General features: G+C 44.3%; 1 protein-coding gene across 47 annotated transcripts in view; it reads left to right on the top strand.

Moving 5' to 3' along the window:
* The window catches only part of LOC129783139 (CUGBP Elav-like family member 4), a 773,173-nt gene that overhangs the window by 629,801 nt on the left and 126,097 nt on the right, over positions 1 to 17,275 (top strand). For 29 of the 47 annotated variants that reach the window (XM_055792904.1, XM_055792932.1, XM_055792913.1 and 26 more), the window contains 2 exons: positions 3,549 to 3,692; positions 16,063 to 16,210. In XM_055792904.1, the coding sequence (XP_055648879.1) occupies positions 3,549 to 3,692; positions 16,063 to 16,210 (292 nt within the window). The remainder of the gene's footprint in view (positions 1 to 3,548; positions 3,693 to 16,062; positions 16,211 to 17,275) is intronic. The other 18 variants (XM_055792940.1, XM_055792935.1, XM_055792915.1 and 15 more) reach the window with 1 other exon arrangement.

The raw sequence follows: 17,275 nt of genomic DNA, 5'->3' as shown, positions 1-17,275 counted from the left end.
CAGTTCATATTGAAGGTCTGGCATGTCTGGTACAGCAGCACTCCATGGCGGCGTGGCTTCATTCAGGTCCCAATAGTCCACTGTTAGTCTCCATTCTCCATTAGATTTTTGCACTGGCCATATGGGGCTATTAAAGGTTGAACAGGTTCTGCTGATCACCCCTTGGTTCTCCAGTCAATGAATCAGCTCCTGGATGGGAATCAGGGAGTCTCGGTTGGTGTGGTATTGCTGCCGGTGCACTGTGGTAGTAGCAATAGGCACCTGCTGTTCCTCAACTTTCAGTAACCCCACCACAAATGGGTCTTCTGAAAGACCAGGCAAAGTAGACAGCTGCTTAATTTCCTCTGTTTCCAGAGCAGCTATACCAAAAGCCCACCGATACCCTTTTGGATCCTTGAAATATCCTCTCCTAAGACAGACTATGCTAAGGATACATGAAGCTTCTGGGCCAGTCACAATGGGATGTTTTTGCCACTCATTCCCAGTCAAGCTTATTTCAGCCTCCAATACAGTTAGCTGTTGGGATCCACCTGTAACTCCAGAACTACTAATGGGTTCTACCCCCTTATAGCTTGATGGCATTAATGTACACTGTTACCAGTATCTACTAGAGCTTTATATTCCTGTGGGTCTGATATTCTAGGCCATCTTATCCACGCAATCAAGTAAACCCAGTTATCCCTGTCCTCCACCTGGGTGGAGGCAGGGTCCCTCTAATACTGGTTGTAGGATTCTCCACCAGGGAGGCAAGTTGTGAGAAGGAAATGTAGCGTGGAGTGGTTCCGCTCACTTATGTCTTGCCAGAATGGGTTAGAAATCATTTTCACAGGATCAAGAGTAAAGTCAGCTGTATCATTCTGTCTGAAAAACTGTCCTCTGGAGACTGGAGCAGCAACATTCCTGGAAGACTCTTTATTTGTGATTGGCTTTCCTTGTAGTTCACGCACTTGTGCCTCCAGAAATGAGGTAGGTTTTCCATCCCACCTCCTCATGTCCTGTCCGTGGTCTTTCAGATAAAACCACAGAGTACCTCGTGGTGTGTATCTCCTACTTTCTTCTCCCAAACAGAAGGGTGTCTACGGTCAATATCTGAGATGCGAGTCTGTATTGGTGGAGATTCTTGTTAAGCTGGTGGACCAGTTTCTATATAGCTGAGATGAGGGAGGTAGAGACACTATCTTCATAGTCTTGGAGATGATGAATTGTTTCATCCATTGTTGGTGGTGCAGTGTCTGACCAACCCATTACTGCCAATGATTTGGCATATGCTGATGGTGCCCTTTGTACCATATTCCACCACATCGGTCATGCGCATTGGGCTTCATCAGGATCTATGGGTGACTGTGGATCGTTCAGGTTATAATAGATCATCTCTTTCACATCTAATTCCCTCAAGTACTGAATACCCTTCTCTATTGCAGTCCACTTGGTTGGGTGACATGTAATACCCTCCTTGTAGGGATACCTTTCCTTCATGCTTAACAGAAGTCACTTCCAGAGGCTGATGATTTGCTCTCCAATTGCCCTGTCAATGCCCCTTTGTCTAGCAAGTGATCCCAGCTGCTTGGTTTCCCTACCCTCCAAGTCTATACTATGAGCCCCATTATCCCAGCGTAGAAGCAACCAGGTGATAATGTGTTCACCTGGTTGATGGGCATAATCTTTCTGCATATCTTGTAGCTCATTCAGAGATAGGGATCGAGAGGTTATCTCTTGTTTGCCTTCTCCATCTTGTTCACGTGATGGGCCTACTCCTTCATCCTCCTTTACCAAACGAGCTGCTTTCCGTTTCCATTTCCTTTTATCTACAGGGGCCACTAACACTGACGCCAGTCGGTCTTCTGCATCACTCACTTCAGGGGCCAAAGTAGCTGGAATGCCTGCCACAGGGGCTAGAGTAGCTGCAGCGCCGGCTGCGGGGGCTGGAGCGGCCGCAGCGGCTGGAGCAGGGGCTGGAGCAGCCACAGAGCCTGTCACAGGAGCTGGAGTGGCCGCGGAGGGTGGCTGGAGCGGCTGCAGCAGCTGCTGCAGGGGTGGTGCAGTAGTTACAGTTTGTCGCTTAGAATTCCACCAATTCCAGGACATGAAAACCGCATTCAGTATTCCTATCACTAGGTTCAGGACTGACACTATGGAGCTTCAAGTGGATCAAAGATACTCAAGAGTCTCCTAAAATCCTATGTTTCATTAATTAGCCTTGAGGGGAAGGGGGAGGCGTAGACCCCACCCACAGGACGACTCTCTGGGAAAACAGCCAAAGGTACAGTTGTTGGCATTCCCCCACATGGGCCACCAGACACGCAGAGGCGACAACACCGAGTGCACAAACCAAATTAGTTTCATAACCAATGAGCCCATCATATTACAGATTAGTACTATATAGTACAACACTTAAAATAACTTTAGCCCAGGTCCCAATATGAACAAACAACACAAAAGAGAGCACGTGCTGTAAATAAACAAGACAATTCAATCCTGGGATCATGGGCAGCAAATTCAAAAGCAGATAAGCCAGCATTGTAGCCAATTATTATTAATTTAATACAATGAATACTGCAAACAATTTAATCTAACACAGTCTAATTAGACCTGTTGTTATCTCAACCCTTTGAGCCCCACTTTGGGCACCAAAAAGGACTGTCATGGTTTAACCCCAGCTGGCAACAAAGCACCACACAGCCACTTGCTCACTCCCCCCCACCCAGAGGGATGGGGAGGAGAATCAGAAAGAAATGTAAAACTTGAGGGTTGAGATAAGAACAATTTAATAATTTAAACAGAATAAAAAGGTGAGAGCAACAATAATAACAATAATAATAACAATTATAATGGAAAGGTGGGGGAAAAGGTTAAAATCCAAAGGAAAAGGGAGAAAGGAGAACAAGTGATGCACAGTACAACTGCTCACCATGCGCTGACTGATGCCCAGCCAGTCCCCGAGCAACAATCCCCCCCCAGCTAACCCTCCAAGTTTATATACCAAGCATGATGTCCCATGGTATGGAATACCTCTTCGGCTGGTTTAGGTCAGCTGCCCTGGCTGTGTCCCTTCCCAGTCTTGTGCTCCTCCACCACGCTGGCTGGCAAGACCCAAGAAACTGAAAAATTCTTGACTTGGTATAAACACTATCCAGCAACAACTAAAAACATCAGTTCCATTATCAACATTGTTCTCACATCATAGCCAAAACACAGCATTGTACTAGCTACTAGAAGAAAGTTAAATCCATCTTGGCTGAAACCAGGACATAAGGCAACAACTTTTACAGAGAGAATATTAATGACAGCCTGGAAGATTGAATTTTGGATGTAACTATGAACTGAGCTGGTGGCCTCAGTTGTTCACCCACCAAGGTCCTTTCCTTCCTTCCTGATGCTCTCAGCCTCTTGCAAAGGTCCAGATCAAAAGACCTGAAATATTGCATGGGAAAAAATCAATGTCAGCTGGATCCCACACTACCAAATCTGTGTTAGTTGAATGGTTTGCATGAGCCAGTGTGCACCTGGCTAATTTCCTTGTGTGTCTCCTTTTCTCTCCTGTCCTGCAGGGAGCCTCTTCAAGCCTTGTGGTGAAGTTTGCAGATACAGACAAGGAGCGTACAATGAGACGCATGCAGCAAATGGCAGGACAAATGGGTATGTTCAACCCCATGGCCATCCAGTTTGGAGCATATGGCGCCTATGCACAGGCAGTAAGTATAGACACTGGCTCTGTGCATGTTCACAGGAACATTGGGGGTAGCACCTAGAATGGCATAGAGAACACATGAGCAGAGGAACAACTGAGCAGAGGAGAAACCAGTGATTCTCCATTAAACCAGTTAAACAATGGTAGCAAAGTGATCCACGCCATCTCAGGATGAGATGAGACAACATTGTAGGAGATAACATCTCCCTCAGAGGTGCAATACGTGCTTCTAGCAGTAATCAAACTATGGTCATGTGTGTACTCATGCAAGACGCTTCCTATGGGATCTAAGCTGTTGCTGTCAAATCCAAACACAACTAGTATTTGAGTTTTAGATAAAACAGGCCCTGAATTCAGCTCATCCTAGTTCTCTGTCCCATGTCAGCACCATCTGGTGCTAGAGAAGGTTTGTGGCCCTCCTCTGCTAGAGGCCACACAGACTGAGCTGAACAGGGGAGATGGGTCTCTGCTCCATTTGGCCAGGCCCCTACTGCCCTATGCATCATTGTGGGTGTCTTTGGAGTGGTCGCTGGATAAAATGGCAGCTGCTGATGGAAATGCTTTTACATTCATGAAAGCATGCTAGATAATACTAAAATGGACAAGCAGACATATGTACACATACGGTCCTGGCTCCCCAAAACAGTATGATTTAAGCACATCTGGAAAATGCATCAGCTATTTAAACACTGATGCCCAGTCTAACTTAAGGTATCCTACTTACATACCAAACCTGGACCCTGGACCCCTGAGACAGTGTTACTGTACTGGGAACTGGGCTCCTGATGTAGCCCTGAAATGGATGACTCTGGCATAACTACCTTTCCTTAGGTAGTTTTTCCCAATTAACAATCCTTTCCCCAATTAACAATTCTTTTCCTAATTAACAAGGACCTACAAGACAAGATCAGGTTTGGGAACTTGGTCTCTCTGCCAGATATTTCAGAGGAAGGTAGAGATGATCCCTCCAGCAGGCAGACAAAATAATGCCTGGTGATGTTGGCTGCCTTCTCTGGAGCAGATGAAACAGGAAGATTTGCAGGCAGTGACACTGCATCTAGGTGCTTCATCCATTTGGTGGTAAAATGTGGTCCTCTTGTACTCTGTCCTGGATTTGTGTGCAAGAGGGAAGTGTCATTAATCCCACTTTTCAGGAGTAACATCCTCCTGAATGAGAGAGACTGAATGACTTACCTTAGGTAATACAGGGCCAACTCAGAAATCACACTCCAGTGTACGCATATGCCCTCCAGCACATTGACCGCAAGGCTCTGTTTTTTCCCCTGCCTATTTACCTCTCATGTTTTGGCACTATGGACTTCCCATCATAACCACATGTTCATTTTTTTTTTACTTGAGGGTCTAGAAATTTCTGTCCTCCACTGAGGTCATGTGCATCACTAAACACTTGGTACAACCTAGCCTACCCCTTGTATGGGCCAAGTACAGTCACAAGGACATGCTCTTAGAGCTCCACAGAAGTTCTCCCACTCCTGGTGCTATTCTGGATTTTTTTATTCTCTCCCCACTGGACAAATTCCATTTTTCACTTCTTCATTTTCATTACCAGTTAAAGAGAATCTCTACCTCTTCCTTGGTCCCCTGCTCCCCTCCTCACATGACAGAAGAGCTTTCCCCTCCCCATCCCAGTTGTGTTTAACTGTGTTTCTGGCCGGGGAAGGCTGCAGGAAGAGGAAAAGAGACAGTAAATCACATCTGAGCCCAGGCCAGTAGCCAGCAGCCTGGCAGGGGATGCAGCATGTGTGTCACCACATACCAGAGGTGTTAACAGGAGGCAACCCATGTGTAACTGAGGACAAACATCTGCAGAGGTTATCAGGCAGGAGATGTGTCTCCAATGTTATGCTACAGGCATTGATCAGGCAGAAGAGAGGTGGTAAAGACACCACTGTCCTGATGCTCTGGACCAAAAACTCATTTTGGTGTTGTGGTTTAATCCCAGCCAGCAACTAAGAACCATGCAGCCGCTTCTTCACTCCTCCTCCCTGACCAGAGGGATGGGGAGGAGAATTGGAAAAAGGTAAAACTCAAGGGTTGAGATAAGAATAATTTAATAAATGAAAATAAAATGAAATATAATAATAATAGTAGTAGTAGTAGTAGTAGTAATGAAAAGGAAAGAGAGGGAGAAAGGAATAAAATCCAAGATGAAAAACCCCAAACAAGTGATGCACAATACAATTGCTCACCACCTGCTGACCGATGCCCAGCCAGTCCCTGAGTAGTGATCAGCATGCCCAACCAACCCCCCAGTTTATATACTCAGCATAACATTCTATGGTATGGAATATCCCTTTGGCTAGTTCGGGTCAGCTGTCCTGGCAGTGTCTCCTTCTAATTTCTTGTGCCCCCCCAGCCCTCTCACTGGCAGGGCCTGAGAAACTGAAAAGTCCCTGACTTAGTATAAACATTACCTAGCAACAACTAAAAACATCAGTGTGCTATCAACATTGTTCTCATACTAAACCCAAAACATAGCATTGTACCAGGTACTGAGAAGAAAAATAACTCTGTCCTGACCAAAACCAGGACACTTGGCTACATAATTTTTAATCTGGAGTAATTCTTCTAATTGCCATGATAATAGAGTCAGCACAGGTTTATACTGATATAAGGCAGGATGAGGACTGCACCTTTACACCACAAAGTTCCCTCCATTATTTTCCCATTAGATAATACAGGACATTATGAGGGCATGTACTTGAGTGAAGATTTCTTTGAAGGAAGAGTGAAAAGAATTTCTGGGTCTGCTCCCGCTTCACTTGAAACCAATGAATTTTTTTTCTTATTAATTTCTGTGAAAGCAGAATTGGATGCATCTCCCCCCCCCCCCCCCCCCCCCCCCCCCGCTAAATATGCTTATAAGGGCAAAAGAATAAGTTTTAGATCTTGACCCATTGGATATGACAAGCTGGTGGCACCAATTACCCTGGGGACTTCAAAGCTATCTAAATGATGGGATCACATTTCCATGTGGCACCCATACACCCAGAGCATGCTCAGATGCTGTCTCTCAATCAGCCTCCTTATCTGTGTCTCTCCCTATCTATCTAGTTCATCTCACAGTCTCACACAAAAGGCTCTGTGAGTTCCCTCCATCCTGATTAATCCACCTTGGACTGCTGGCTCATAGATATCAGGGTGATTGGCACCTCAAATGCCAGCAGGAGATGGAGAGATCGAGGGGGAGAGGGAAAAGGGGGCAGTTTTATTCAGCCTGAACTGAAGTTCAAGAGCTAAGGCAAGTCAAGAGGAGGGAAGGTGAAACAGTGAAAATGCAAGGGCAGGGAAGCGATGACAGCAGATGCCACAGTCACCAGCAATTTGTGTGACCTTCAGTGAATCATTTGACCACTGGTCTCATTTCCCCATGTACAAATAAAGTTTATGATCAGATTTATTTTTCCTTCTCCCTCAGGGACACAGCTCTTTCTTGTGCTGTCTCTCTGTGGGTTCTAACATAGGTCTATGATGGTAATAGAAGTTTAAGAACACAGTGCTTAGCAGTAAGGCCAAGACTAGTTTGAGACACTGGGTTCTCAGATTTGTACTTATCACCTGTCCTCCCAGCTATCCCACTGCAGTCCAAGCTTGACTAATGTCTCCATATAAGAGTTCCCAAGCAGTTCCATGAGAGCTGTATAATCAACAATTTCTAATGATCTGTTTCCATGGAGGATGTTGCCAGGTCTCCTAGGCAGCACTTGCTTGATGAATTCCCCCCGGGAGAGGCATCATGCATATCACCAGGACTGCATTAGCTCTTGCAAAAAAAGGTCTCCATGCATCATGGTGGCCAGTGCAGCAGAAACCCACACAGTGTGGCTGTTTGAGAGATTAGTGGGCAGGTATGGATTTGCAAACCAAGAAGCACTACTGGGGAGAGGCAGCGAGGATCTCAGTCCATCAGTGTTTGACTGATAATGTTGCCACCAGGAGTGCTTTGGGCTCCAGCGCCTCTTTAAGTTATCTCCTTTGCAGCTCAGCAAATGGCCACGTCACAGTTCACTCCTTGCTGCTGCTCACTGCCAAGCCACTCAATCTCATTTTACGCAACTTTAATCTTGATAGCAGCGATGGCCTTACATTGGCTAAGCAACTAGTTTTTGGGTTCAGCAACCATATGGCCTCAGCTCCAGAGGCCAAACAAAATCAGGAAGCAAAGAGGGCCCTCCTGTGTGTGGTTTTGCCTCCCCTCCTCATGTGTCACCTGCAAGCAGACCAGACAAAGCTTGGCAATAACTTTGTGTGCTGTTTCAGTGACAAAGTCACATCAGACCCACCTCACTTCCTTTGTATGCAGCTCAAGGGAAGTCAGGTTTCATGGTTCCCTAAAGCTCCCAGAGTGCCTATACTAATTTGTTTCAGGGGTTTTTCTTTTGAGCAATATCTTCCCATATTCATTTAGGCTCCCCTTTTATGGGGCAATTATGTATTTTAGTTCACACATGTATAGGCATGAGCCCTTTTTGTTGTCAGGTTCCTGTGGCTCCACATGAGCTGGCTATTAGTAGCTGTTTCCACAGTCTTAGCCAAGGCCAGCTTGAGGTATAGATCTGAACTCAGCCTGGAGAGAGGGAAACTGATGCTAGGTGATGCCACCTTTGATTTGCTGCCAGTCGAGAATGAACCTGCAGGCACACACTCCAGCTCAGAGCAGCACAGCATACCTCCTTAGAGACTGGTAAGTGGTGAGGTGGCCAAGACATAAATCACAAGATCACAAGCAGTAAAAATCAAACCAGACTATGAATGGTGGTAGTATAGTCCTGGCCCAAATAAGCAACAGTGGCAAAAGTCCCTGCAGGTTTTCTTTCTATGAAGAAAGTGGCAAGTAGTTAGCAGTGGTCTCATGCCACTGCTGCCCCACCATGCAGATATGGAAACGTGCACAGATCAAAAAGGGTTGGGAAGATGGGAAAATGCAGAAGAGCAAAGCAATAACAAAGGATGGAGCCTTGGAAAGTGACAGATACTGTATAAATTATTTAATTTTTAATTTTTTTAAAATAAGATTAAAGTCATAAATCAATTTTGCATTAAAAATGGAGTGGAAGTCTTAGCCATGGTCTTCGGGCCAAATTCCAGCCACGGGACTGATTGCATCCTGCAGCAGGGGACAAGCATAGAATTAGTGAGTAAAAACAGACAGATGGGGACAGAGGCAACATAGGCAATGGTAACATTTGCTCTCTGGCCTGGAGCGAGTTCTTTCCTGTCAGTAAATCCCAGCTTCCCTCACTCTGAAAAAGTACAAATGGCTGCAGCTTCTGAACTGCAGAAAATAACTGCAACAAATATGGACACATTCAGTACAGCAAAGCTCTCAGCCATCATAAGTGGTCACCTTGGGAAGTTAGGGCAGCAGTGACTACTATGCTGACCATAAAAGTCTAGGTGCGCTCTGTCTGAACTCCTGTGGAGATGAAAGGACATTTCTGCTAAATGATCTGAGGTAGTACTGAAGGGAAGAATCGCTTCTTCCAATATTTATTCAATTCATACTGTGAAATTATTTTGGAAAGATACTTAAAAAATTCAGCTAGCCCTATGAAATCAGGGAAAATTTACTGAATATAGACTATCTTTGCATATAATTATTATATTTAAATGACCAAAATGGAACAGTAAATTCAGTAAATACTACCTTTTATGCAAATCACTTGTTTTGATCTGTTCCAGAAGAGGAATCTATTTTTAATCCATAGTACTTTTGTAGTAGGGCTAATACCATATTTCTGATCATCAGCTCCTTGGTAATTCAGAACTAAAGAACACTCAGATTTGGACTGTATATACTTTTTTTCTAGGTTTTGTTTTTTTTTACAGTTCTCAGGAAATTAGAAATTCAAATCATTGTGTTTCAAGCTTTGGAAAGAAACATGAATCCAGGTGTTGCACATTAGTTTTTTTAAACCTTAATTAAATTTAAATTTTATTTTCAAAGCAGAAATTTCTGTTTCCAATAAGTCATTAAAAAATGTCTGACAGATCATTCTGATTTTTTTCAGAATCTTGTTTGTTTGAAAGCTTGGGAGATATTTTTGGTTTTATTTCCCAAAGGCCAGTTAGGTAAAACAGACATGAATTTCTCATTTCTGTGATTTTACCAAATATGACTCCTTTTACTGCTTTACTTATCTCTTCCTATCACAGGGATACCATGAGGATTAATTAGCTAAGTGTTTGTATAGATCATTAGAGGTGGGAAGCGTGGGATGCTGTTATTACTTTTATTATTATTACTGAATGAAGAATATGAAAAGTCAAACAAAACACCATGTGGTTCAGAGACAAAGGTAGAAAATAGCACTGGAAAAAACCTTAAAGGTCATCATATCATTCAGCGTAAGCCTTCTCCAAGGGCAATGATCATGTTATTTCAAAAAGAGGGCATCAGAAATAAACCTTCTCTCTCTCCTCTTCCACTTCTTCAGTTTCATATGTATTTATTTTGGGGGCTGGATAAAGTAAGCTGTAGCATTATTTTCATTTCTAGCAGGAGTTTTTGGCCTTGAGTAAGTAACTTCACCTCTCTGTGCACCTGTTCCTCCTGTAAAAAAAAGGATAAAATTTCCTTTCCTTGAGTGCAGTAACACAACCCTGCCATCTAACAGCCACGTGATGCCAGAGGCGGCTGTCCCATTCCCAATCTCACCTCTGGCCACATGTCCTCACCCCATATCACTAGATTGACAGTGACCATATAGGGAGCCGCTTCTGGAAGGAAAACAGGCAGTAAGTGCAGCATTTCTGTGCTATACAGTTAACACTACTGGTATTGTTTCTGACTGGCTGCTTGGCAGCATCAGGTATTCATCTATCCTGGTGCAAAGGTAGCAGCAAGACGTGGAGAGGGAGATGTGCATTGGCAAGCTCTTGCTTTGGCTCAGGCATGCTGCAAAACTAAATCCTTTGCTGTTTTTTTGTCTTAATCTCCCATGCTAGGATAGGATGGATAAACCTGTGGAGGTGCCTATCCATCCATTGATGACAGAGCTGGCTGAAGTTTATCTACCTATATTTGAGGTAGCAAAAGGTGTGTGAACTGAATCCTCCCATTGCTCACTGTTGACCAGCCATCACTTCCACCTCTCCCCATGTTTTGAATGACCTTACCAGTTCTCTAGCCTTGGGATGGAGACTGCAGGCTGATAGCTCTTGAGGTGCTGTCCATGGACATGAACAAATTTGGAAGCATTTCCTGGTCTCCTCAAAAGACAAGTATTTGAGCAATTATAATGTCGAGGTTGGAGGAAAGAGGGAAAAATATAAAATCAGATGGGATAAAGCTCTAAATGCTCAGGCAAAGATCATGCCAAGGATGTAAGAGAAGCAAAAGAAAATACATCCTTTCAGCTGAGGAAGGTAAAAGCTCCTCTCTGTCCCCTTGAATCAGTCTCAGATAATAAGGCTGCTGCCTTTCTGATTAGTGCTCTGTGGCCCCAGCCCAACAGGACAAATCTGCATTTCAAAAGACATATTTTGAAGTACACATCTCGCAGGGGCCCTGCTGCTATTGATTTGCCTCTGGTGAGGTCACTGCTTCATATTCTACAGCTTTATTAACTGGGACCATACACTGGGCTTCTTTCATAGTGGATGGGACATTTGTCTTTGGGGGGAGCTGGGGAAGAAGTGGGCTGACTTTTATTTGAACTCACTTGGGAATGTTCCAGAGGTTTGTTTTTTTTTTATAAGGGAGACTGGTGACCTTTACAGGACTTGCCCTCCTTTTGTAAAATACCCTGTAGCTACTTGGAGGGGGAAAGAGGTAGGTCTATGTTGTCACCTTCTTTCAAGGTGATCAAGCTCCTGTCCTCCCACCCCTGTGATGCCACTGCACTCAGCTGGGCTGTGACCATCAGCTGCTAGGCTGGGAAGGAAAGTCCCCTTCCCCTTGAACCTATACCCTTGAGCACTTCTGACCTGTAAGATATGAGCATAAATGGGAAATGTGACAGCAGAAGGGTGGTAGGAGTGTTGCCAAGGGTTGTGATGTCCAGATATGGTTGGGGTCTCCCCTCTAGCCAAGGAAGCAAAGCCAGTTAGCTTGGGCATGTGGCTGTGTTCAGGTATGGGATGGTATACTCCTAGCTCTGGAGAAGACCCTGTTTTACCCCACAGGCTGGCTGTGAAGGCTGCAGCAAGGTGTACATTCTCTGGGTAATGAGGTAGAGGAACACTGTGCGTATCACCATGCCAGGGGGGTTTCCAGGTCTCCAGGGCATCATGGCAATCCCCAGAGCACTGAGCATAACAGAAATGGGGTGACAGCACCCTGCAGAAGCAATTGAGCCTAATTTCACAAATCAAAGGCTAGGACCTTAATTACTACCTTATTTTTATTGCATTAACTTTTTAACCCTAAGCTAAATTTAACCTCTTTGCTTCTCAGATTCTTAACAGTCTCTGTGGGAGTATGGCCATGTTACCGAAATCTCGGAATGAAGAACTTATCGACACCAATGTGATGTAGATAAGCAGACACTTCTTTATTGACGGCTGGGTGCGTGAGTGAGTCCTCTCACGATCAACACACACCAGGTCCCAAAATCAGATTCCATATATAGAATTTATTCATACATATTCATTAAATATTCATACATAATCATAACATCTCCCATAAATCATTAACATATTCTCCTCCCATATCCGATTCTGCGCAATAAAGCTTAGAAAGATCTAGAAATGGGTCTGGGGTACGATTTGGGTAGGTGGTATATGAGTCGGTGGTCGCGATCTCCCCCTGCCGGAATTACCTTTTACTAAAGTTCACAGTTTCTTGGCAGGTAACTACAAGCTGTTCCAGTCGATTCTCCCCAGTTTCCATTAATCCTACATTCTGACATCTCAATATACTTTCTATATACAGAAGACTAGTTAGATACAAAGAAACCCTTCAAACCCTAAATTATTACTTAAGTTTCAACAATGATTCCAACCCATTCTTCTGGCCTTAGTACAAAATGTACAAAGGGTCTCACAACTGCTTTTACTAAATAATCATAACTTTCTTCAAAATATATTTTTATCCTCCTATATTTCTATTCTATAAAATAACCCTATGAAATAAGATAATCAAACAAATAAAATCAATTGATTTCAACTTTTTAACAAATCGACAACAGCCAGATTTAACCAAATGTTTCACTGAAAGCCACCAGACTTTAGGCCGCAGACCCTACACCTTCAGCACTAATCAGCAGATTAGGATCATCTTGTTCTTATAAGGAGAGAGAAAATACCTGCTTCTTTCTGAAGATCTATGACAGAAATGCATAAAATACATTATTGCAAAAAGAGGCGTGCATGTAGCCAAGGTATAGTCTACAAATATGCATCTTCCAGTGCAAATTTATAAGCCCTCTGAATAGACAAGAAATCACACTCAGGTTACCCAGTTTGCAAACCAGGAGGAGCACCTGCCATTGTGGAGTTAACTCTGAACAGCTTAGAGACATCCATAAGCAGGAGAATAATTTGCATAAGACATAAATAATGTCACAAGTGATTGCCTAGCTCTGCTGAGTGCAAAATGGAGATTGTCTTTAGAGTAACACAATCATTTGTACTACCATTGGCAACATGGTATCTTTTAGATAGAACCCTGTTTCTCTTGCAGCACAGGTGAAACACAAACAAAAAAGGATTAACACTTTTCTTTTAAATTGTTGGGAACCAAGTTCCAATAATATGCGCCGAGGGCTAAGTAAGGGGTGGGAATGATTTCATCTGTGTTGGTATGTGCAGCTGAACTGATCACCTGGGGCTCCACTTACAGTCAATAGGGAGAAAGCGAGCTGCAATTCATCTGCTCAGAGGCATTCAGGTACAGAAGGGAGAGATGAATCTTGGCTTAGACTCCTCTGCCCATTATCACATCAACTGTAACAGGTGACCAGCTCAGAAGAACACACACACACACACACCCCGTTTGCTGAATCTGACAATGGGAAATGCCAAAAACATAGTCCCCTGCCTTCCCTAGAAGGTCTCTGGTACAAATAGCAGGCTGTTATCTGCTAGCCAGACTGACCATGGACACACATGACCAACCGCACATCACTGTGTTTTGGAGTGGGGTTTGTTCGTGCAGTTCTGGTCAGCTTTGGAGGAGCACAGAGAAAATTCAGCAAAGGCCAGAGTGGGCCTATTCCCAGCCCTTGCAACTGTGTTCATCTCAGAGAGATGCTACTTTGATCAGCAGCACTAAACAGAGCCTATAGGTACAGATCTTGGCCATCATTTCTGCAACCAGCAGTTATATCTTCAGCTGTCCCCAGGTGAAGATACCCAGCACAGAAAATAAGATATGGGTCAGCACACCTAGTGCTGGTATTAATCCAGTGTTAAAGATGGATGGATTCCCCCTTCCTCATTCACTTCATTGGCATACTTACTAAAATCACCTGTTCAGTGCCTTCTCTGGAGAATAAACTCAAATGATGCCTAGAAACAAATATACTCCTCAAAGGGGAATCAGCATTGTACTATAATAGAAAAGACTGTCTAATCACTCCATCAGTAATTACAAAGAAGAAAATATCACTAATTCAAGTGTAAAAAGTGTCTTATGCAAGGTATAATAAAAAAGGTTAATTAACAAAGGGAAAGACACCAGCTTGCCACCAATCTGCTTTAGGCTACAAAAAAATAATAGTACTCAACTGTAGCATGGCACTTTTCATCTGTAGATCTGAAGGCACTCCTACATGGGGAGGCAGGTATCTTGTGTCCCATTTTATCACTGGAGAAAGCAAGGGAAGTTTACACAACTTATCCACAGTTATATTGCAGGTCTGTGGCAGAGGATCCTTTACTTTTGTCTCTTCACAAATAGTGACAACAAAAGTTTCAGCATTTGAATGAGAGTGGTGATTTCAAGGACCTGTTATAGTGTGTATGTGTATGAACAGCTAATTTAGTTGATATTTCAGTATTCAACCAAACAATAGGCAACAGACTATGCAATTGCCATGACATTTGGGGTCTCCCTAATATTGAGAAGAGTGTCCCACGTGCTTAAATAACAGTATCAGAGTATAATTTCCTGATGGGCAAGAGAGTGAAATCACAGAGAGCAGCAAAACAGTGGTACTCATTCTGGAGACAGTAAAGATATGAGTCACTGCTAAAATCACTACAGAAAAAGTTTCCTTCTCCACTATTATCATCAAGTCACGCATTGCTAGAGGCTGGGGAATGAACAAAGTGAGGTTTTGCTCATTCTATTTCCCTTCACAGTTTAAGTATTCTACCAGCAGTCACTATTGGGGGTCAGATACAGATTCAGACATACCTCGTCTGGCTCTTTGTACAGCTCAAGGGAAGGAGACAAGAGGCAGCTACATCCAAATTGTCTTCTTCACACCAGGAACATTTTACAAGCCCAGTGCACACACACTGTACAAATGAACTGCATTGTCTGTGTACTAAGCTCAGAGCATAAAATAATGATAGCAAAGACTGGTTTTAATGTAAGAAGCATTTCCAGCATGCATAACCATTCACTACCCTTCTGCTCCAAAATTCTTACCCCCAAATGCCTGTAAAAATATCCCAGGTTCCTTGTTTGTGCCTTTTGTAGATGTGTTAAAAGAAGCAGCACTTTGATCACTTTGTGGGAAAAAAAATAATTAAGGATGTCATCCCAGATCTAAACTACAGGGAAGGGATTTTCCCGCTACATAGCATTAATCTTGCTAAAGTAGGCAAGCTCCCTTCCATCATATAGCTCTTCCAGGAGTCTCTGCTTGGCTGCATTGGAAAATTGGAAATAGGTGCTATAATCTGGTTAGAAGGTTTGGTCATGGATTTGCTCAGTGCCCACCGGAGGCCTCCCAGCAGCATAAGAAAAAACGTTTTTGTCACTGACAGATTAAAACAAATCATTTTATCCCCAGAGAACTAGCTAAGCTAAGGGATTCCCTCTCCCCACCACTGCACATACACTGGTCTTCCATTAGCAGCCACCAGAGTTTTGCTACAAGCAACATAAGCCATGAAACCTCTCTGCTCAGGAATGTATAAAGTCTTTCCTCTGCCTTTCTCATCAGGGAAGGGCCAGGGAGTCAGAGGGCTTAGTTCAACTCATGGGAGAGCTCCACATTGGGGAACACATGAGGGGGTGAGGACCATAAAGACCCCACAAGATACAATGATGCACTTTGCTTCCGGCCCCTATAGTGAGAAGATGGGCCAAGGCTGGGAGGTGCCACACGCATGGTGAGCTGACATCTCAAAACAGAGGGATGCTTCACACCCTCACCGGTTTCCCATCCTGGTGCCAGTGCTGCGGGCTGACCTGCCAGTGACTGCATGATATTTTTCCCCTGCTCTCTTTGTTCCAGCTGATGCAGCAGCAAGCTACGATCATGGCATCGGTGGCACAGGGTGGCTACCTGAACCCCATGGCAGCCTTTGCCGCAGCCCAGATGCAGCAGATGGCGGCTCTGAACATGAATGGCCTGGCGGCTGCCCCCTTAACACCAACCTCAGGTAAGGAGCTTGGGGGGTGGAGAGGGCAAATGGCAGGAAAATCTGGCCACATCCTGGGGATACCTGGCAGGACATATTAGCTGACAGATTCTCTCTCAGTTGGTGTTTACTGAAATGCTGGTCTTGCTGGTGAGGGCCACCAGAAGTGAGGAGGGGAACTGACCAGATCCTTCTGTGGTCTGGGAGAAGGCAAAAGGGGCAGGGAAAGGCTATTACTGCCTCTGCCAGGGCTGGGGCCAGCTGGGGATCAGCATCTGTATCATTAAATAGTTATAAGGGAAAAATTAAAGGGCTCAACAGCAGTGTGCTGTTGGGCTAGGTGTGTCTCTCGCTGCATGACATTTCCTGGTGGATTAGGAGAGAGCAAGAGGGCTGAGACTCACCAGAGCCAGGACGCAATGGGCTTGTTGGGGAGGAAGGAAGGGGCTGGCAGGGAAGGCACTGGAAAGGGCTCTCAACCATGACCCTTCCCTCTCAGCCTTATCCCTTATATAACTTTCCTTTAGCTCTGAGCATCTTCCAAATGGCACAAAACATTCCCCATTGACCTACACTGGTGCATATAGACACCCAAGGGAAGGGGAAGGGTTGTTCAGTGCTGGCACTGTCACAGCCAGGCTGGTCCAAAGACAAACAAAATAAAGTTTGCAGTGAAATGCAATATCATTAATGAGATGAGCTATGTCTTTGGGACACATAAGCCTTTTTGCTACTGTGTAATAGGACAAGAGGTACTCATGGAAGACTTCTGGTGAAACCTGGAATGCAAGTATTTGGTGAGAGGTTTCCTGGCTGCTGGAGCAGAAACAGTAAAGGGCTGCCAGGATCTGGCAAAGCTCTAAGGGGTCACAAGAATCACATGATTCAGGGGGCAGATAATTAAGCTGAGTTGAAACAGGACTGGCTTTCCTGGGGCTTGAAAGACAAGGAAATCTTTAGGGCAGGAACAAGTCAGGGAATCATCAGGTACTCATGCAGTGGCATGTGGCCTAATGTAGGGAAGTAGGGCAGAAGGGAAAGTGGGGCCAAACTGCAAGAGCAAAGAAGTGAGAATTTGGAGAGCTT

This window comes from Falco peregrinus, chromosome W, assembly GCF_023634155.1.
Source record: "Falco peregrinus isolate bFalPer1 chromosome W, bFalPer1.pri, whole genome shotgun sequence".
Lineage (NCBI taxonomy): Eukaryota > Metazoa > Chordata > Aves > Falconiformes > Falconidae > Falco > Falco peregrinus.
This window is presented reverse-complemented; position numbering and strand designations above follow the sequence as displayed.